This window comes from Silurus aristotelis (genome assembly GCF_946808225.1).
Source record: "Silurus aristotelis genome assembly, chromosome: 11".
NCBI classification, from domain to species: Eukaryota; Metazoa; Chordata; class Actinopteri; order Siluriformes; family Siluridae; genus Silurus; species Silurus aristotelis.
Window position 1 is genome coordinate 5492267 of NC_139584.1, and position 22455 is coordinate 5514721.

Below are 22455 nucleotides of genomic sequence, written 5' to 3' on the forward strand. Positions count from 1 at the left end.
AACTATTCTCATATATATTTCATTTTTTACTTGAGATGTTCAATATCAATATCATTGTATGTAATAAAACCTAAATTGGTACAAACTGTTTTACACTCTGTTTCACATTGTTGTTTTTTTTTATTAATGAGAGATGTAAGTGTATCCCTTTGGAGTCTCGTTTCTCACAAAGTTTCTTGCTCGTGTAGCCTTAGGAAAGTTTTCCCCTCACAACTTTCAATTTGTATATTTAGAATTAATATCTAAATTTCTGTAAAACTCTCCATTATAGAACTTAAATTTATAGAATTCAATATTAATGATATTTGCAATAAAACGATTCTTCTGCCATGCCATTATGTCTTAAAAGCAATTTATCGTTGCTAAGCAACATGGGCTCTATTGAATGGAGAATAACATCCTATGTGTAAGGGTTCTGTCTAAATACCGTATGGATTACACTGATAAATAAGCTTTAGCTAATTGTGCAGAAAGGTTAGTTAGCACCCAAAAGTGAAATGTGGTCCTCACTTTGCAATGAGATATGTGAAATCATATCAGTCGAATATTCAGCTACGTTTAGATGCTTCAACCTCGGTTCAAGGTACATTTTCCTTTAAAGTGGCTGTCTGCCCACCTGCGCATGCGTCACCCCAATGAGATGAGCTCATCAGCAGGAGAAGTGAGAGGCGGTGAGGTAGCGAAGCTGCGCCGTTTTTAGCTCTTCTGATGTTGATCAATCTGGATTTCCTGGATATCAACTCTTCCTCCAACAAATCACCCTGATTCACACGATCATCTTCATCATTTCAGTCAAGCCACTGTAAAAATCAATGATGCCTTTCTCTTTTTTTACCCCATCACTTCAAAGCCAGCATTAGATCACAGATTTCTCTCTGTGAAGATTCTCAGAAAACTTTGCAGTGAAGATCAGCAACATGTCAGTTGTAATGGGAGCTTTATTTTATATATATATTTCATTTATATGAGTCCCAAACCACCCAAGAGGTCACACAGCATGTGAGCTCATTGGTGGCATGTGATTGGCTGGAGCTTGTGAACAGTCTGAACAAAAGCAGTGCGGATCCTGTATGAACTAAAGAAACTAGATCATAAACGAAATGAACAATTAAGTCATACTGAATCTGTTTATATTGAAACATATTTTAAACGTTTTGAAACATGTGAATCTTGCTGGTTTCAAGCAAGAGGAGTAGGGGGGTGGAGCCAGGCTATTGAGAAAATATGGAGAAGTTTTATATCTCTGGACAAAGCATAATCCCAGATCATGAATATGCACTGATGACGTTATGTGACAAAAATGTCATGAAAGATGCAAATACAAGCTGTGCTTTTTTGTTTTTTTCACACCCAGCAGGTGACAAAATATCTGACAATTTAATCACTCTGCTTTTGTCATTCAAGTCAAAAATAGTTATTACCACAATCTCTATGTTTGTAAAAAAAATAAGACAAGCAAAATGGGGTGAATCACTGATTGTGGCTTGTCTAAAAGATTCATGCGGTTTATTCAGTTTTAAATCCTTTCAACAAAAAGAAAAAGGTACATTTAAAATGTATGTAGCACCAACACAAGCGTTTTTTTGTTGTACCACTAAACGAATAGTAGTGAGCAGCAAACCTGTCCCTTTCTTCTTTTCAGATTTGTCTGATTTATCCTGACATTCATCCTGATCTCTTCAATTGGAATCCATTCTGTGTAACTGAGGATGGTTTCTCATGAACAGCCTGAAGATCCATGAAGTTACTAAGCAAGAAGAATAAGGATGTATGCTTAATGGACTGTAAAATAATATAAATTCTACAATTTACATTTACATTTGCAGCATTTAGCAGACGCCCTTATCCAGAGCGACGTACAAAAGTGCTTTGAGTCTCTAGCAATTAATAAATCTACACTGGTACGCAAGATTACGAACTTAATATAAATATAACTCTTGAATTTCAATAGCTTAGGGGTGCAATTTGCATGAACAGTCCTCCATTTAAGCGCCCCTCACTGAACAGTACACCTCAACAATGACGTCCTTTACCTCTTCTGATCTGCCTGGTTCATCCTGATGTCCTACCTCTGAATGGTGTCCTTCTCAATTGAGACCACTTTGTGCAGCTGGGAATGGTTCCACATCTATATCCTAAAGATCTATATAGCCGCTGAGCAACTGAATTGACTCAAATGAATTGATATTCAGTGCTACCCAGATGAGGATAAGTTCCCTTTTGAGTCTTGTTCCTCTCGGGGTTTCTTCCTCATACCATCTCAGGGAGTTTTTCCTTGCCACACTTGCCACTGGCTTGTTTATTAGGGATAAAAATATAAGGCTTAATCTTATAGGCATTAACATAAAAATCCATATTTTATATCCTTATATCATTTATATCCATTCTTTATCTCTGTAAATCTGTTTTGGGACAATGTCCACTGTTGAAAGCACTATACAAATAAAATCGAATTGAATTAAAATAATTAGTGCACAGATCTGTATGATCTCTTTTTTTAAACAGATTTAAGTGTATCGTGTCACTGAAATGAATGAAAAAAGCCAAGTAGCCATTAGAGTAGAGATAAGAATGTCATCATGTGACAATTATTACTGTTGGTCATTTTAATAACTAGCATCTTGAACTGATCATGATTTCCTTTATTACTATAAACCAAATAGAAAAACTCTTTTGCTAAATTTTTTCGGTCATTTATTTGTCTTAGAACAAAAAAGGGAAAATGGAATTTCACACGCTATTTCAAGGCAAATCCTCCATCACCTGCCAAGTTAGCTAAGTATGCTAGCAAAGTAAACATACTAGCAAAGTCAATACTGAGAACGCAGCATCCATTTGTTTTTATTTATATTTATCAGGATTTTTTTTTAGCTAGTAGGTTTATACAGCTATTAAATCTTTAAAATGCTAATTACTTAGCTAATGTTTTAGCACTGGATACATATAGTTTAAGTTTAAGTAGTGAGAGTTCTTATTTCCATGCAGTATGCCTATTAGTTCTGCAATAACATTTTAGCAAGCACTGTGTGAGTGCGTTTTTCTACAGCAGAGCTACTGTACAATAGGTGACTGAAAGGTAGATCATTTACCTGCAGTTTCCATGGTAATAATAGGCTGTGCCCCAAATTATCCTCTGATTCCCTACTCAGGTGCTTATAAATGAGTTTTTAAATATGTTTATCTCCAAAAAACAACTGGATTTAGTAGCGTTCCTGTTTAATGCACTATAAGGTGCTCAGCAGAGCATAAAGAGTAAATAAGCAGAATATTAATTCAAAAGTAACATAGAGGGAGATCTAGTGGGTGTGAAAAGGGACTGGACCCACACAAACACACACATAGCAAAAGAGAGAAAATTGTGGAGCTGTATCCTGCTAAAATTAATGTGATAAAAACCCTTGGCCTGTTGTGTCACTGTATGAAAATCTAAAGAACACAGACAGATAGAAAGAGTTTGTGTGTGAGAGAAAGAGAGAGAGAACGAGAGAGAGAGAGAGAGAGAGAGAGAGAGAGAGAGAGAGAGAGAGAGAGAGAGAGAGAGAGAGAGAGAGAGAGAGAGTAAACATGCATGGTGACCAGAAGCACATTCCGCATAACACTAGTTCACCAGATTGTGAAGGAGCCAAAGGACAGTCATCCTTCATTAATGTCAGTCTAGTACATTACAGTACATTGCTTTCTGATTGGCTGAGAGCAATGGGGAAATTAACCCGTACCACATAGCAGCACACAAGTGCAACTCCTGATTGCGGCCAGTTGCACACAATCTAGTTTCAGCTGAAGCCCAGTAAGTGCCAGACACAGATACCCTAAAGGCAGAGAGACATCCCCTAGAGGCCCATCAGTTCCTGCCATAACTCCACAGACATAAATCCAGAGCACTTCTAATTCCAGAAAGCACCTCTACTTCCATAGTTTTAGAGAGGGTTAATGTAAAGCTTCCTACATCCAGTCAGAGAACCCACTTGTTACAGCCATAACCAATTATTTCAAGCCTGTGCTCACCTAGTTCCAACTATAAGCCCCTTGGTTCAAGATAGAGTATTTCAGTTTCAGACAGAGTTTAGTTGGCTCTAATCATAGCCTAAAAAGTGTCAACTAGAGTCTCCCAATAACAAGAAATGCCCCAATTTCAGCCTAAATACGCTTTGTTCCAGGCATAACCCTCTTAGTGCCATCCAAACCACCCCTAGATTCAGCTAAATAAAAATAAATAATAATTCCCCAAAGAACCTCTAGTTCCAGTTATAAGGCTCCAAGTTCCCGATAAATTAACCTCTTCTGTTGTTCGAGCCATAAGTCTTAATGTTTCCATTCAGAGTCAGCATAATTTCTAAAGAAGCCAACATTTTTCTTAGCAAACTTCCATGTACCAATACAAGTTTAAAATTGTGCTCATCTAGGTGTCAGCCAGACTCTCTAGTTCCCACCAGAGAACCTCTACTTCCAGCCAAAAACCCCTAATTTCAATGATAATTTATTTAATTATATGGTTATTATTGGGAATATTTATTTCTATAAAATAAGCTTCTATCTATAAACTTCTTATTCCCAGCTAACCCCCCAGCCAGATTCCGATTGAGTGTCAAAGACTGATTATAGTGTAAACTCACCATCAGCTGGCGAAGTTTTTAGTCTGTGACAGAGTCCTTCAGTGTTCCCATAGTTTTCCTGTATTTTATGGAGTGCCTCTGCTCCTCTAAACTCCATCAAGTTCCTCAGTTCCTCCAAAGAAACTCCAAAATCACCCTCATGCCCTCCGCTGTCAGTCCTCTGCTTCTTGGGGTGAAACGCCACGGTGCTATTTACAGATTCCCCCATGATGCTTTCTGATCTGAGGACTCCGCTGTGTAGCCGTCTAGAGTGATCTTCTGCTGACCCAGATCTCCAGAGTTCTGGCGGTGGGTCTACATACTGAAGAAAGAGCAGTCCATTCGTCCTGGCCTGATAATTTTAAGGTACAATATACTGTAGCTCCATTCAAAATGAAATTCTATTCACAGAAAAGGTCAGCATGAGATGCGGTAGTCATTGTTCCCATCCATTTCCCTGCAGGTCACTGATGAGAAGTGAAGAGACTGGGGCATTCGTGGACAAACACACAACAGCAGAGTGAAGCAGAAAGCCTGAAGCAAGAGAACAAATAAATAAAGTCGAAAGATGATCCTGTGATGAACAACAGCCTGGATGGCATACAATTTCATGCTGGTCGTGTTTTGTTTAAATAAATAGGTCAACAATAAGACATAGGTAGCAGAAAAACCCTGATATTATAAAAAGCCCTTATCCAGCAATTTATGCTATTTTGATTTTTAAACTGAATTATTTTTTATAGACAGCCTGAAAATATACACCGATGAAAAATGTAAAAAGAAAATGTGATATATTTTAGAATTATATACGTACATGTTATTGTCTATATACAGTACCAGTCAAAATGTTGGAAACACCTTCCACTTCAGTGTTTTTTTTCTTTATTTTTCACATTTTCAACATTGTACAATAATACTGGAGACATCCAAACTATGAAAGAAAATGTATGAAAATATGTAATAAACAAACTTCTTAAAAAACCCAGAATGTTTTTTTATTCTCGATTCTTCAAAGTAGCCACCTTTTGCTTTGTTGATAGTTTTGTACACTCTTGGTATTCACTCAGCCAGCCTCATGAGGTAGTCATCTGGAATGGTTTTCCAACAATCTTGAGGAGTTCCCAGAGCTGTTGAGTGCTTGTTGGCTGCTTTTCCTCGGAGACCAGGTCATCTGATGCAGCAATTCCTTCACTCTCCTTCTAAAAACAAATAGCTCTGTTTCTGGTTCATTGTTCAACAAATTATTATCCCACAAAGTGCAAACCAGATGAGAAAGCACGTCACTGCAAAATACTGTGGTAGCCACACATTCAGGAACTCTCAATTTACCCGCTCATCTTCTAACAGACACAAGGAGGTTAGAACCAAAACTCTCAGATTTGGACTCATGAGACCAAAGGACAGTTTTCCACTGATCTAATGTACATTACTTGTGTTTCTTACCCGAAGCAAGTCTCTTCTGCTTGTTGTTCTTTTAAAGTAATAGTTATTTTCTGAAATTCGATTATGGAGGCCTGACTAACACAATCACCTCTGAACAGTGAATGTTGAAATATCTTTGCTCCGAGAAGCCTTTATGTATATCGGCAGGTTCTTAAGCTGATCATTTTATTAAACTTGTCCTCTGCAGCAGAGGTAGCTGTTGGTCTTCCTTTCCTGGGATGGTCCTCATGAAAGCCAGGTTCGTTAGAGCATGTAATGGTTTTGGCGACTGCACTTAAGGTTTTTGGGATTTTTCAGTTTGACTGTCCGTCATTTTGTAAAGTATTGATGAGCTGTCTTTTCTGTTAACTTAACTGAGTGTGTTTTTTCTGCCATAATATGGATTAGGTACAGTAGGAGCTTTTTTAATAGTGGGATTGTAGTAGAACTAATAGGGCTTTTGGCTCTGTACCCACCTTTCAACTGCACAAGACAACAATTGGTCTTAAGCACATAAAGAAGAAATGTCACAAATTAAGTCTTGACTTATGAACTGAAACCCATATTTCATTTGACTACTTTGTTTATCTCATGAAAGAGTGCTATGAGTTTGCCAAACTGTCCTCAAAGCTAAATGTAATTACTTAGGATCTTTACATTATATGTCAAATATGAAACATATTCTGAGTTGTTTAACACTTTTTTGTTTGCTACATAATTCCATGCGTGTTCTTTCATAGTTTGGATGTTCTCAGTATTAAGGTACAATGTTAAAAATAATAAAAAGAAATACAGAAAAAAACACAGAAAAATAAGTGTATCTAATAAGTGTGACTGGTACTACACATACTGGATGCATTTTGCATGTTTTTCTAAAAAAACAAATCAACACCAAGGTGATGTGACCAGGATGGAATTAGATTAGATTAGAAAAATATTTCCCTTTAATTGCACACCCTGAAGTGTTTCCTTACTCTCACACCTAGACAATTTAAAATTAAACCCAAACTATCACACAGCATTGACACTGGAGACTCTTTCCATTAATTTATCAATTAAAACATATTCTGGCCAATCGAATTGCAGATTTCAACAGTGCTCTTTTAATAAGTCTGTATAAAATATTCTTTACAGATAACAGTGTAAAAACAGATCGGAGATTCGGTGTGTGTGTGAGTGCATGGTGCGTACGCGCGCGCGCGCGCTTGTGCGTGTTTTTCTCATCCCTGCGCCAACCCGCATGCCCTTCCCTGCGCATGCGTTGAGATCCCGCGCATGCGCGGTGTCGGTCAGGCAGGACGGGAGGGAGCGCAGTGCCAAAATGAAGCTGAACATTCACTTAACTCCTCGGCTTTTTCTCGGTAACCTTCAGAAACGCGCCAGTTCACCTTGATGTCAGTGCACGCACACAGAAAGAAGAAAAAAAAGCAAAAGCGTCGTTTTGCATATTATTCTGGTCTCATTCTAACCATGAATGCCATTAGAGAGTGGATTTAATATCATTTCTGACGTTTCATTGAAACCAACATGACGTCTGATCCTTTTATTCTGATTATTATTATAATTAGTATTACAATTATTAGCATTAGTATAGCAATTTTTTATTACTGCTTTTGTTATTTATAGTATGATCATGATTATTATTATTAAACTTGATCCAATTAAGTATGATCAGACTAATGCATTCGAATTCAAAACACGACAATCTTAAATCACTTAACACACCACCGTCACGTGCTCATGTGTATTATTATTGGTCATTTACAATAATAATAATAATAATAATAATAATAATAATAACAATAATTTATTATTGAAAATTTATTATTACGCGCACTTGTTGACTACCTTTGTGGAATTCCTCCTTTTCTTTCTACACACTTACTTAGAAGATTTGCACACTTTCACTTGCGCTTCTCAAATGCACAGCAAAAACAAATCATAAATCCGCACAAGCGGCGTTAAAGTGAATTTATACGCGCGCGCATTTGCGTGTGTGTGTGTGTGGTACTCACCGGACAGGCCATTCGCTCCAAGGACATTTTACACACCTTATCATACAAATGCAATGCTAATAATAATAGTAATAATAATAATAATAAAAGAAGGATCTAAAAGAGAAAATGGCAAAAAATAAATAAATAAAAAAAAACTACCGCAGCCCTTTTGCCGATAGGACGCGCACGCGCGACCTCCGAGCGGTATTCCGGCAGCCTCACGCGCGCGGAACGGAACCGGCTGGTGGGGGGGGGGAGTGGGGGATAGGCGGAAACGGAGCGCGAGGAGGCTGGTGGTTGTGCGTGTGGACGTGCCCCCTCGCTTTTTGGGTTTTATGGGGAAGAGCGTGGAGATTCTGCAGCTGAGCATCACGGGAAGGAGAGAGAGAGAGAGAGAGAGAGAGAGAGAGAGAGAGAGAGAGAGAGAGAGAGAGAGAGAATGACACCAATCAGGATGATGATGATGGTGGTGGTGGTGATGGTTGTGACTGCACCACTCAAGTCCTAAGAAGATAGGGAAGATGAGCTGATTTCTCTTTCTCTCCTTAAGGCACCTTCAGGATCCATATCTAATGGAGACCGTACAGGTTATAAGCAGAACCTGTTTTTGAGTTCCACCTACCCAAGAACTCTTGAGGGGCTATTTGTTCCTACTGCCAGGTTTCTCTCATCCAGCAATCTCCATGCTTTTACCCATTAAAAGTAAGAAGGTTAGTGGTGGTGCATGTGGACGTGCCCCCACGCTTGTTGGGTTTTATGGGTAAAAGTGTGGAGATTTAACAAATGAGCAAAACATAAAGGAGATGAAGAGAGAGAGCAAGAGAGAGAGAGAGAGAGAGAGAGAGAGAGAGAGAGAGAGAGAGAGAGAGAGAGAGAGAGAGAGAGAGACCAATCAGGATGATGATGGTGGTGGTGGTGGTGACGGCTGCATCGTTCAAGCCCCAAGGAACACTTTTTTCCATTTGTTCCTAATGCCAGCTTTCTCTTATCTAGCAATACAACAGGAACAGCATCAGGACCAGCTGCTGAGCCGATTCTGTTCTTCACCTCAGAAGCTCCAAGCTCATGATGCAATGTTGGTGTTATGTGATAAAGAGAACATGCTGAAGCTAAAGGTTCGGCATAATGGAGATCTGATGTTCCTAATAGAGATCTTTTTTTGGTGATGATAGTTACCTCTTAATGAACTTTAAGAACGCTGTCACCTTATTTTTGATCCATTGTTTCCCATTACACTGTCCATCAAGAGTCCATACAGAGTTTATCCCAGGAACACTAGGGTGTGCAGCAGGAATTAACCATGAATGAACCATTGGACACACTTATTCAAAGCTGAAGAACCTGGAGGAAACTGGAGAACCCAGAGGAAACACGTGCAGACACAAGAACCTACAAAGCTCTGGTTCCACTAAGGAACTCAAGAGCTGTGAGGCAGGACTGACTCCTTTTTGTAATATACCTTAGTTTAGAAGCTAGAAAGTGTGTGTGTGTGTGTGTGTGTGTGTGTGTGTGTGTGTGTGTGTGTGTGTGTGTGTGTGTGTGTGTGTGATGATCTACGACAAGTGAATCAGCTGACTGACAACCATGACTGAGACTAATAAACACTGCATTTTATTATAAGGATGAATATTTTATTTAGTATTCCCTTTATGAATTTTTCTCACACACACGCACACACACACACACACACACACACACACACAACACACACACACACATCTGAGCATTAATTATGCACCATGGAGTCATAGTGTGTGCTCCAGGCTTCTTCTGTCATTAATAAAGCATCATGTACTGTAAAGGAGCAAGTCAGTGTGTGTGTGTGTGTGTGTGTGTGTGTGTGTGTGTGTGTGTGTGTGTGTGTGTGTGTGTGTTTGGACGTGAACTTTAACCTAATTAAACCCTAATTATAACTGGTAAAGTGTACCGGAGACATCAATTGATCTTGGTTCTCTACCACAGTTGCCTCAGACACACACTGACTCAGCTGTGCTTATTATCACACTCATCAACAGGTCGAAATCGGAGTGTGTATCAGAGTGTCTATTAGAGTGTGTAAGAGTGTGTATCAGGGTGTGTATTGAAGTGTGTATTATAGTGTATATTAAATGCGTAATTAGAGTATGTATAAAACTGTGTATTGGACTGTGTGTTGGAGTGTGTAATGCAGTGTGTAATACAGTGTATAATAGAGTGTGTATCAGGGAAATAGTGTGTCATGTTTCTTATGATTTGATTAACTCCAGAGTTCCCAATGAACTTGTGCTGCCCCCTTGTGGACAGACAGAATTTAAGTCGGATATTTTCGACTTAAATTTTTTTTAATTCGTTTAAAAAAAAAAACATGTGCATCAGTTAAAAGTTTACATTTGTATCGCGATGCATCGTTTTTAACATATTTGCATCAGTAAAAAACGATGTATTTATATATAATTATTAGTAGATGCGCAATACGTTTATTATTTAGAAAGTGACCAATAATTTGTGACCAATGTTTTATATTTGAATTGATTTCTCGTCGCTAAACTGTTTCTCAAACGCGTTCTCTCAGCACCACTGCTGCTACGTGAATATCACGCATCACAACACTACAGAGAATACAGATTAACATGGCAGAGGCAGAGCTGCATCTTCCTGCAGACAGAACAGGAAAAATACGTCTGGTTTAATTTAATCTTTTTTCTTTTTTTTTGTTTTCACTAAAAAGGCCTGTTTGTGAAAGTGCTATGTGTTAGAGTTTAGAAGGCACTTAAGTACATTCATTCATTCATTCATTCATTCATTCATTCATTCATTTATTTATTTATTTATTTATTTATTTATTTATTTATTTATTTATTTATTTATGTCAGAACAAAAAAAAAAAGCTATCTCTAGTATATTGAATTGCAAAGCATTATAATTTTTCAATTGCATAGTATTGCATTGAATCACTTTGTGATGATTCAAATCGAAATTGCATAATAGAGGTGAATCGAATTGCATCGCATCAGTAGCTTAATCATATGTAACGTTAATGTATCATATGCATCGAGATGTGAATCGCATCGGCCTCAGTTATATACATGCACATCCTTTCTGCATACACAGTGCTTCAGGATTCTGCAATCTGATTGCAATCTGACAATAGTGCAGGTTTTTATTCATATTATATTAATTTATATTCAAATATGTTGTATATAAAGTAACAGCTTGTACACAGGGACTTGCATAGCCCTGTGCAGTATAATTACATCTACATTTACATTTATAGCAATTGGCAGATGCACGTATCCAGAGCGACTTATGTTAGGCGGCAAATGCAATTTGATAAACTGGGGGCATGAGATTCGACCTGCAGTAAAGCGGGGGATTACTGTAATGGACAATGTGAACATAATAAGAGAGGCAAAAATTGACATGACACAGGCTGTGGAATGCCTGTTTGCAGTCTATTTCAATGTGCAACAACCGGTTGTCACTAAGCACACAATGACTTTTATTCAAAAATATATGCTTAAACTTAGATGACACAAGAACACCAATACCTGTAATTGAAATGTAGTCACCTTGTGTAAATTGTAGCGCTATTTGGAACGTTGTAATTGCTCATGAATTGTTTTAATCTGCATTGCGATTTGTTTTACCTCAATTCAGAGATATATTTTAAAGTGAAGTACTGTATATGTACATACAGTCCATAAACAAGCTTATGTACGTTTATGTAAAACCAGAAATAAATGTAAAATTATTTGAATAACTTTAAAGTTTTTACATTTTCTGGATTGGTTATATTTTTTTATTCAGTAATAAATTCTGTATCTCTTTTATTAATAAAGACCCATCTAACTTGGATTCAAAGAACCATTTGGGGTTTCATATATAAAGCAAGCAATTGAACCATTACTTTTAAGAGTGCATTTAATTATATAACACATACACACTCACAAAAAAATAAAAGTGCTTAGTAGGCCACATAAGCAATAAAAAAGGGTAAAATTTCAGTCTTTACTTTTCAAACACACATGTGCACAGATTCAAACACTCGTCAGAACAGTCTTTATAGACACACAGGTAGGTTCTACTTACCAGGATTCAATTGTAAATTGTTAATAGAAATTGGAAAACTAAGTGAACATCTTTTTAATATTAACTTTTTTCTTAGTTTCAAACCAGTGAGTGCATTCCCAAAACTATTTTTACCAACAGCACAACACATTGGATTTCTTGCGAAAGCCTGTACTTCCCTTAGTTCATCTTTCAAAACTGAGTATTTGTGTCAATGAACATCTCATTACCATCAGAATGACAAGTACTTTTGTCATTGTTCACAAACAAGAGAGTCAAAATGTTTAGTCACGTTGTCAGTCATGTTGTAGTCATGGTGCACAGTTTCAGTATTCCTTGATATAAACTACGGTTTGGATTACAATGATTGAATATGCATAAAGCTGAATTTCTTCTGTATGGCAAATATGAATTTCATCATAAATGTATTTATTTGATTGCATATTTGATTTATATTGATTGCAAGAGACGGGGATTGTATGAAGCCCCCTTCCTTGGTGCCATTCAAGAATCATCTGCACAATTCATCAATTTAAGATACATTTACAAAAAAAAATGTTTAATAGAAATTTAAGCTTGACAGATTTTGACAACAGGTTTAAACATTTTGCATTCAATGACTTATGCAATGAACTGATGCTGAGATGTTCTGGGGTTAACCACAGATTTTGGGATTTACAGCTGAAATGCCCTACCTAAATTTAAATGTTAACAGTTACTGATAAAAGTGGGCTGCATACACATTTTAAATATCTTTAAAAAGAAGACACTTTGAGCTTTACTGTCTAATATTCAAAGTTGATTTTGCTCAGAAAGATAATAAGTTATTGATGATGAAGTACTGCAAAATACAGAATTACAATTTCTAAAAATGGATGAACAAATGGATGGATGGATGGATGGATGGATGGATGGATGGATGGATGGATGGATGGATGGATGGATGTTCTTTCCTGTATTCTTACTGAACACTAAAATGTATCTGTTTCTTTTTCAGATGATGGACCTGAGCTCCACTTTGCTCATCTGTACCATCTTGTGGAGTCAAACTTCACTTTCCAGTTGAGGAAACATCCTTGTGTATCCAATGGATGGCAGCCACTGGGTTAACATGGACATTGTTTTGCATGAGCTCCATCAACGAGGTCACGAGCTGACAGTTGTACGCTCTTCCACAAGCTGGTACATTCCTGAAAATGCTTTTTACTACAAATCCGTGACCATTCAGGTCACTGAGGCACACTTTTTGTAGAAACCTAACATCATAGCAGAGTTCTTGCAGAGGAACATTGACATACAAAGAGATAAAGGATCGCTTCTGTCGCTTGTTGCTGTACAACAAGAGATGTTTAACTTGTTGAAGGAAGGTCACAGAACAAGTGCAGAGATGGTGAGGCTCATTTTGGAGGATAAAACACTGGTAAAAAAGCTTCGGGATACCAAATATGACTTGATCCTGACCGATCCTGGCTATGGAGGTGGAGTCGTGTTGGGGCCGTACCTTGGCCTTCCGATAGTGTTTAATGTTCGCTGGATAACACACACAGAAGGGCACTTTGCAATTGCACCCTCTCCTCTTTCATACATCCCGGTAGCTGGATCCCATGTCATAGATCGAATGAGCTTTGTGGAGAGACTGAAGAACCTTCTGCAATATGGTATTTCAATTTACATGGACCATGTACTTACTAGACCTTATTATCAGCATATCATCAGTGAGTTTATAGATCCAGGAGAAAACATCTACTCTCTCATTCAAGGTGCCGATCTCTGGCTCATGCGAATTGATTTTGTGTTTGAGTATCCTCGGCCAACGATGCCAAACATCATCTACATCGGCGGATTTCAATGCAAGCCCCCCAAACCTTTACCCGATCACCTAGAGATATTCATGCAGAGTTCAGGAGAACACGGAGTCATAATCATGTCTTTGGGAACGCTGATTGGGAGCATGGGTCCTGAAATATCGGAGATCTTCGCTTCTGCTTTTTCTCGTCTCCCACAGAAGGTCGTTTGGAGACACCTTGGCCCAAAACCATTCACTGTGGGCAACAACACGCTAGTTTTAGACTGGTTCCCCCAAAATGACCTTCTTGGACATCTGAAAACGAAGGTTTTCATAACGCACGGAGGAACGAACGGTATCTACGAGGCCATCTATCACGGTGTACCAATGCTGGGAATACCACTGATTTTCGATCAATTTGAAAACATACTCAGAATAAAAGTGAGTAGCTGAAGCACTGTCGGTAACAGCTCTGGATGTGGATACACTAACTCTTTCTCTGAAGAACATCTTGGACGATAAGCAGCCGTACAGAAAGAACATGCACAGAATGTCAGAAATACATCGAGACACACCAATAAAACCAATGGACACTGCCATCTTCTGGTTGTAGTATGTCATGAGGCACAAAGGTGCAGCACATTTGCGAACCGAGTCCTACAAGATGCCATGGCACTTTTGCCACAGTGTCGATGTTTTAGCAGTATTGTTTGCCGTTTTTGCGGTTGTGCTACTGCTCTTTGCCCTGACCTGTAGGCTTCTGGTCAAGACAGTAAAAACTAAAAGGAAACTCAAACAGCACTAAGAGAAACATACCATTTTTTAAATTCCCAAATTGATCTAATTTTAAATTAGAAATTCAATCATATTGGGCTTACGGTTAGATATGATTACGATTAGATCAGGCAGGTTCTTCAGATTCACCCTGAAACTGTTAATGATTTATTGTATTGCTCTTTCTTCATAATAATTTTATGCATTGCTGTAGACACATTGGAACCCAAACCTCAATGTGCTCTCACTGCTTAGCCACTGTTGCTCCAGAATTATGCATTTATTTTGTAAGATGATGATCCAGGGCTAGTTGAGACTTACAGGGTTTTACTGGATGTTGTGTGGGTGAATTACACCCCAAAGTAAAGTGGAGAGAATTACAATGGTCTGTGCCTCAAACCTACTGTAGCTATGGCCACTTATATTTATAAAGCTTTAGTTTGTGTTACATATTTTATATACGGCTCATTAGAGCTAAAATTCTGCTGCTCTAATTAACACACAGAGATAAAATAGTGCCAAAAGATTACATTTATTTGAATGAGTTTTGATGAATAGTTTTTTAAGGAGAGAGCATGTGTAACCCGTCTACTAATAATTAAGCTGTTGTTGGTTTTTTTTTTTAACATAGTCACCATATAAGTAAACACCAAGCAAAAATCCTTCATGTAGCTTAGCAAGGTAAATAAAAATATTTTGCTGTCTCACTCTGTATGGAGCTGTAACTGTATGCTGATATGGTTACAGGTGCCTATAACAGCACATTCATTTAAAATGCTGATTACACTGACCACAAACTCTCTCTGTGTTCAACTCTCTAAACTCACACCTGAACCTCCAGCCAATCACAACCAAGTATTCACAGTGACCATGAAATAAATAAAAATGAAACCAGAGCCATGTTTAGAGGTGCAACAGTGGAAAAACAGACGATGGAAATTATTTAAAAAGCCCACACAGATCACCAGAGTGAAGAGGTTGTTTGTTTATACCACATGAATTCACAAAACCAATTGCTAAGAATGTTTAGGTGAATATGTATAGAAATATCTGAGTTATTAAAAACAGTTTAAAAATGATCCTAGAATGGACTTTTAATAAATAGTGTACAATGTTCTGGAGATTTCATCCATTTCAATTTGAGCTAGCATTATATTCGATGATTTTCAAATTTCAGCTTGTACATAGAATGAACTCACTGTTGGGATGAAATATTTTATAGGCATATACCATGACACAGAGAAACAGCTAAAGAAAGTGTGTCAGTGTCCAAGCTCTGCTACGAAGCTCCTCTAAATGGTAACACTAAGAGTACTCAAAGACATCAAAGATACGGGACCCCTCTAGATCAGGGGTCACCAACATGGTGCACCGGGCTACCTGGACCACATGAGTAGCCCGCAGGCCTTTTCTAAAAAATAGCTGTTTCCTATATTGTTGATACTTATTATGAGAAATCATTATTATTAGAGATCAACATGATCAGTGTCTTCACATATATGAAAACTGTGTGTATCAAACTGGTAAATTAGACATTTTAAGGGGTTTAAAACTCCTGCAGTTCATTGTACCCCACCTGTCATGTCTTTATTCCCTACTAGAGGGCAACGCCCCACACTTTGAGAGACAGTGTTTTAAAAACATTGATGAAACATAAAAACTAAACCTGCTAATGGAAAGTAAAAAAAAAAACTCTTTATGTCAAGCTCATCTCAAGCTTCTTTAACTGCGTTTAGAGACTCAGATGCTTAGACAGTTATAAAAACATACATTAACACACCACCTACAACCTTTAAAGAAGTTGTTTGTGGTGTGCAAGATGAATTTTCAGCCAGTTCAAACAAAAGAAGTTGAGACATTCAAATACATTATTTTAACAATCTGTTTTATTGATTTGTACACTTAATTTATCAGTCAGCTACTACGAATGTAGACGCATCACTGAACACAATTGTCGCCATGGGAACCAGAAATAGATCATCAACAAAAAGAAAATTGTCAAATTGCAGCACTTTATTCGGATTGATGGTCCATTGATTGATGTGAACCATGATATTTATATATATAAAAAAACAAAACAAAATAAAGGTCACAAACGATGCCAATTTTGGAGGAGTTCTGGGCAGGGTTCAGTTCTTGGCCCCTTACTATTTATCCTTTATATATTGGCACTTGGATCTATTTTTTGGAAACATGATATTCAATTTCATTGATATGACACCCAGCTCTATTTGTGCCATCAATCTTCACTGTTGAAGTCCTGGAGCTAACCTTTAGCCACTTCTGGGTCCTTGTTTGATTTAATACTAAGCTTTCTGTGTTTTGCTACTCCAAATCCTTCAATAACTCTACCTAGCTTACTTGACAGCGAGGTCAAGGTTATTATTTTGACGTAAACAGTATAATTGGTGCCGCTGAAAAAGTTTTGATGACATCTGGGTACCGACACAGTCAATGCCACAGCTTACCGGTGACGGTGGTTTTCAAAAGATGTAGAAAAGAACCTTTTTAGGTAGTTTCGAAGTCTACCGAACGCAGCATGTTTATCTTATATAGACATGTGCCGATATTACAGGAATGTTTGTATTGTTTTTTTTAAATAATAATCATCATCCCTGGTTTCAATGTCAATACTGTATTTTTTAATACCAAAATGGCTTAATAAAAGGAATTATGGGATTGCATACTCGGAGAAGGACGTACACCCGAATACGTCGCAACGGGCTCTGATACGACGCTGTTACTGCACGTCGGCGTGGCACTCTGTAATCGGCTCATTACCGGCACATGCTTAGCTCACTGTGACGTTAGCCAAGTCGCTGACATGCAGGTTTAATAGACGAGCACTCAAAACATCACCAGAACGTACAGCCTATATAATAGATACCAGGATTTTCCATAACTTTGTTTAATTCCGATAGGAAAATTGTACAAAATCTTTTTTTTTTTCCTTCCCAACATAATTAGCATTGGGGTCTTCCGGAAAACACTCACTAACGAGTATCTTCAGAGAAAGCATGTTTCTTTACTTTTTTCAAGGGGTTTAACAGAGAGAGAAAAAGAGAGAGATGAGAAAACTGGAGGTGTCTGGGATTTGAAAGCCCCATTTGTGAACAGGCTTTCCACAAGGGGATGCTCTCATTAAGGAATCATTTAGCAAAATAAAAATAAAAAACACCTTCTTGCTGCAATGACTATTAAACCAAAACATGTCCAATCAAACAAACGTGTGTAGGGTTTCTCCATATTGAACATGGAGCTACAAGGCTATTGTACAAAAAAGATCTATCAAAACATCTGCTTTAAACCCACATCCAGTTATTTAATTCTGTCACACAAACATGTTTACGGTGTAACTTTCGGTAACAGCACCACTTAACATGACTTTGGAGCATTATAAAAGGCAGCCATCTTGAATGTTTAGAATCATATTTGTTTGCAAAAAATATTCTGGATGAGATAAACTATAACAACTCATTAACATTGTAACTAATATTGGCTGATGGACTACAATTACGATTCATATTTGGAAGAACTAAAGACTTTCAAATTTGTTTGGAAAGATTTTAGTGGCACATTAAAGAAATCTAAATGCCATGAAGCCAGGATCTCTGTATATAAAATTGCCTATCGTTATTATTTTTATTGTCATACTTTAGAAAACAAAAAGCATTTCAATCCTTTTCTTTCAGACGTTCTTGTTCAGACTCTCTTCTTCAACGCAGTCCCTTCTCAGGAATCTGTTCCCCAAGCTTATAGTCACAATTCCACTTTGCCATTATAAAGTTCCCGGCCCCTGGCCAGCTGAACCTGAGCCTGGCCCCAGCCCTGGCCCCACCCCTCCCCCCATCATCAGGTTCCTAAGGAGCTTTCTCCTGCCTGCCTGGTAGTCCTCCTCGTCGACGTTGACGAGTAGTTTGATGGCCTCGTGCCCGACGGCCTGCTTGAGTGAGTCTGTGATGAACACGCCTTTCAGCGCTTCTAACAGCGAGCCGTTGATGTAGTCGCGCCAGAACGCGTCCAGGTAGGTGAGCTCAGAGAATTTGATGTCGCAGATGATGGATCCGAGATCGCGCGATTTTAAGATGGTGTTAGCCTGGTTGAAGCGTTCAAACTGGCGCTCCAGCGCCTCCTGCTTGTTGGAGAAGACGTTGCCTTGAAGGGCAGAGTCGTGCTGGCAGTACTCAGCGCGGACACGTAGTCGTATATCTGAAAGAGGACGCGGACGTCAGTAAAAAGTAATAATCGCAATCTTCAGGCTTACACGCTGTGTGTGTGTGTGTGTGTGTGTGTGTGTGTGTGTGTGTGTGTGTGTGTGTGTGTGTGTATATACCGCAGGTCTGTTTCTCCCGACAGTCCGCCACACTGTGAGCTCTTTTCCTCTTTCTGTTCGGCGTGGGTGTGGCCGGTTTGGGGCGTGGCTGACACACTTCAGGAGAAGGGCAACGAATCACAGGCTGTTGACCTGCACAGAAAAACACAGCAATTTTTGTAGTCACCTGGCTCCATGAAAACATACACATGCATGCCAAAACACACACACACACACACACACACACACACACACACACACACACACACACACACACACACACACACACCGGCGCATCTGTTAGGTGGGATCTGTGGACTCTCTGTTCTGCTTCCTCTGGGAAAAATGTAGCGCACAGATGTCTCCTCTAAATACTGATCAACCGGGTCTGGACACACTGCAGAACACACACACACAGGTCAGAATTATGAATCGGAATCTCATTCCTAACAGACCAATCAGTGTGGTCACATGGTCACCTGTCTGTCTCTTGCGCAGTGTGACGTAAGGCAGTAGGTCATGTCGGGTAATGATGCGCAGCAGCTGAAGAATGTGCCGGAAGTTGGTCTCATCGCAGCGTCCCTGTCTCTCCAGCGCGAGCAGAAAGTCTCGCCCATCCCGTATTCCACCCCGCTCGTACTCATCGATGACGTCCACAAACAAGAAGGAGAGGACGCGCACGTCGCGGTGCGTAAGGTGAGTGCCGACAATGTCAAACATGCGGTGCAGCGAGTACAGACCGTACGCGTCGTCCACCGCCTCCTCCGGCCACGTGTGAAGTGAGCGAGAGGAAAGCAGCGTGCCCTGCACGCTACCACGTGATGTCGAAGGTCCCGAGCGTGAGCTCGAGCTCCTCGAGGAGGAGTTCTGTGGAGCGGGAAGCGTACGGCTGGCATGCCTTTGCCGCTGTGATGTCATCACTCTGCGCCACGAGGACGGAGACGCAGGATGATGGGAAATCAGGGCTGGATGCTGCACACGCAGTGCCCGACTCTCGCCTCCAGCTTCACTCTGTCAGCATGAGCACAACTCTTTACAGAAAGCATTGACTTAATTTTATTGACGACTGCTGTGAGCAATGAAAAAAAAACAGTACACTATTTATGTAAGTCATGAAAAAACTATTAACAATAAGAATACATTTTAATTATAGGCGCCTTACATGACACTCAAGGACACCTTACATACAATAAAAACAAAACAATTAACAATAACAGTTTAAAATAATGGAACTCTAAACAACCAAAAAGACACACAAATAATATGGAAAGAGGTGTTTTTAAACGAGATTTGAAAACAGAGACAGAGTAGCTGTTGCAGATATCAAGTAGAAGTCAAATCCACAGGTATGGGGCGGCATAGCTAATAGCTCAAAACCCCATAGATATGAGGAGGAAATAGTGTTGTCAAGGATAACACCCAAGTTCTTAGATGAAGGAGCAATTGTAGAACCGTCAATACACATAGAGAAACTACTGGTCTGAGATAGATTCTTTTTCGTGCCCACGAGGAGTAATTCAGTTTTACTACAGTTAAGTTTATGAAAATTATTTTAGACCTATGTTTTAACTTCAGACAAACATGTTGGAGGCAGGTTAGAAGTAGGTTTTGAGGACAGATAGAGCTGGGTGTCTTTAGCATAACAATGGAATTGAATTTCATTTTTCCAAAAGATACTTCCAAGCGGCAATAAATAAAGTATAAATAGAAAGAGGCCCAGAACTAAACTTAGAATTTTAACTTGCCTAACTGAACAAATTAAGAGCGACCAGAAAGATAAGATGAAAAACCAAGACAGGGAAATATCTGCAATTTCAATGGCTGCAATCTATCTAATAAAATATCATAGAAGGTAGTATCAAACACTAAGGTTTAGTCGAGAAGAATTAAAATAGACAAAAGTCCTGAGTCAGAAGATCATTAGAAGATCATTAGAAGTGTTGACAAGGGCGGTCTCGGTACTATGGTGAGCGCAGAAACCTGATTGTAATTGTTCATATAAGTTAATTAACGATAGTTGATTGTGCACCTGAGCTAAAACCACCTTTTTAGAATTTTGGATAAAAATGGACGGGATTGGGATCATCACCTGGTTTCTTGAGTATATGAGTTATTAATGCAGTTTTAAAGAAGTTGGGAACAATGCCAGAGGTGAGAGAAGAACGGATGATCTCAGTGATAAAAGGCAATAGAACTGACAGACAGACTTTGACTAATTGAGTCTAACTAGCAGGTTGTTGATTTAGTTTGAGGAATGACTGGACCGATCTCATCTGCTAATAGATAAATAAACATAAATAGACCCAACAAACAAATAATATTTTGATATAACAGTTACTACACAGTACATTTGGAAAATGAGTCCAGGTGAAGCTTACATTTATAAATCATATCACAAAAATAACCATCATCTGTGTTGTAATGTTAGCTAGTTATCTTGTAAAAGTAACGTTACTAACTGGTGTAACATCACAACGACGGTGAAAAAGACAGAAAACTAGATAACTAGCTCACCTCAATAGTTTTCTCCTATTCCGTAGAGAGAGTAGACATTATTTCATCTTTTTTGATCCCATAGCAACGCAGTAAGCTATGTGCCTATCTGGCTAGTTTTTTACAATTTAGCATGGCAACCTAAGCTAGCATCGCGGATATAATAACGCTCTTTGGTTGACAATATAAATATATGATATTTTTCAGTCACTAATCATTCGAGCGATGAATAAACAACTCGAGCGTGCTATAAAAATCATCTTTGCACGCTAAATGACAAAACCCCAGCTAAGCCATGCTAAGCTATGTTATGCTACGCTACAATCAACCTGCTGGCGTTGAGCTCTGCACTGCGCTTGCGCGCTCCGCGGCACCGAGCGCCGGGTGGTTTTTGCAGCACGCATGCGCAAAAGTCCAGCCCGTGACACTTTGGCGTTCAGTGCAAAAGCTAGGCATGGCTTTCCCCAGTCATGCCCTGGCAGCTAGAACATAACTAAAGGAACACTTTTCCATTCTTACCTGATCATTAACCAGCCCAGAGTGTTGAAAGTGAGCTCCGTGTAAGCGACAAATAAACGGAATGAAATGTGATGTGAATTCACGGCTTTTGTGAACTCCAAAGCACGTCCATGTTTTGTTTCTCCGTTAACCAACCGGGATATCCCTCCCCTCCACAGCCGGCAACATCCGGGATATTTCTGATGGGGTTCTTGAAAATGGCGGAATCTTAATGTCTGATTTTTGAAGCTACAAACAAAAATAAAGATTCAGGAACTAATAACGTCAATACCTTTTAATATTATCATTATAATGGCACGTCTATAGTAACCATCAGTATTATACAGAAAAGTTGTATAACAGCGATGCCCGTATACAGGTGAATCTCAATAAATTAGAATATCATTAAAAAGTTGATTTCTTCTAGTAATTAAGTACAAAAAGTGAAAGTCGTATATTATATAGATTCATCACACACAGACTGATATATTTCAATTGTTTATTTTTATTTTTTTATTTTGATGATTATGGCTT

At 38.8% G+C, this 22455-nt stretch overlaps 3 protein-coding genes across 13 annotated transcripts in view; 1 reads left to right on the plus strand and 2 right to left on the minus strand.

The window, feature by feature from the left end:
* The window catches only part of atp2b3a (ATPase plasma membrane Ca2+ transporting 3a), a 31442-nt gene extending 23110 nt beyond the window's left edge, over positions 1 to 8332 (minus strand). For 3 of the 8 annotated variants that reach the window (XR_014535882.1, XM_083555199.1, XM_083555196.1), the window contains exons 1-2: positions 8030 to 8332; positions 4614 to 5126 (exon numbers count right to left, since the gene is read on the minus strand). Coding sequence is in view for 6 of the 8 variants with exons in the window: in XM_083555199.1 (XP_083411325.1) it covers positions 4614 to 4821 (208 nt within the window). In the remaining 2 variants the exon portion in view is untranslated. Of the gene's footprint in view, positions 1 to 4613; positions 5127 to 5614; positions 5713 to 7862; positions 7882 to 8029 lie in introns of those variants that run through there. The other 5 variants (XR_014535883.1, XM_083555201.1, XM_083555200.1 and 2 more) reach the window with 3 other exon arrangements.
* Positions 8333 to 12026: 3694 nt separating this feature from the next.
* On the plus strand, positions 12027 to 14504 carry ugt5e1 (UDP glucuronosyltransferase 5 family, polypeptide E1). The gene is given in 3 exon segments (XM_083553723.1): positions 12027 to 12064; positions 13056 to 14287; positions 14289 to 14504. Coding segments are annotated over 2 exon segments (1053 nt in total). The 5' UTR covers positions 12027 to 12064; positions 13056 to 13403; the 3' UTR covers positions 14458 to 14504.
* A 3006-nt stretch (positions 14505 to 17510) lies between these two features.
* Positions 17511 to 22096, minus strand: dedd (death effector domain containing). 4 transcript variants are annotated; one of them, XM_083553389.1, is made up of 5 exons: positions 21943 to 22096; positions 19410 to 19941; positions 19220 to 19327; positions 18952 to 19083; positions 17511 to 18827 (listed from the first exon to the last, which is right to left on the minus strand). In XM_083553389.1, exons 2-5 carry the CDS (start codon positions 19846 to 19848, stop codon positions 18397 to 18399), a joined length of 1110 nt encoding a protein of 369 aa, XP_083409515.1. In that variant the 5' UTR covers positions 19849 to 19941; positions 21943 to 22096; the 3' UTR covers positions 17511 to 18396. The 4 variants fall into 4 exon arrangements, with proteins under 4 accessions (XP_083409515.1, XP_083409512.1, XP_083409513.1 ...); XM_083553386.1 differs by lacking the exon at positions 21943 to 22096 and adding an exon at positions 21445 to 21831 and having other exon boundaries at positions 19410 to 19999; XM_083553387.1 differs by lacking the exon at positions 21943 to 22096 and adding an exon at positions 21445 to 21809.
* Positions 22097 to 22455: the final 359 nt, after the last annotated feature.

Bases quoted from the DNA above. Each gene is read 5' to 3' on its own strand.
- dedd (XM_083553389.1), bottom strand. From the start codon at position 19,848: ATGACATCACAGCGGCAAAGGCATGCCAGCCGTACGCTTCCCGCTCCA. The intron at 19,084-19,219 runs GTGTGTGTGTGT...TTTTCTGTGCAG, and splicing joins CCCACCTAACAGATGCGCCG to GTCAACAGCCTGTGATTCGT. The intron at 18,828-18,951 runs GTATATACACAC...GTCCTCTTTCAG, and splicing joins TCGGGAGAAACAGACCTGCG to ATATACGACTACGTGTCCGC.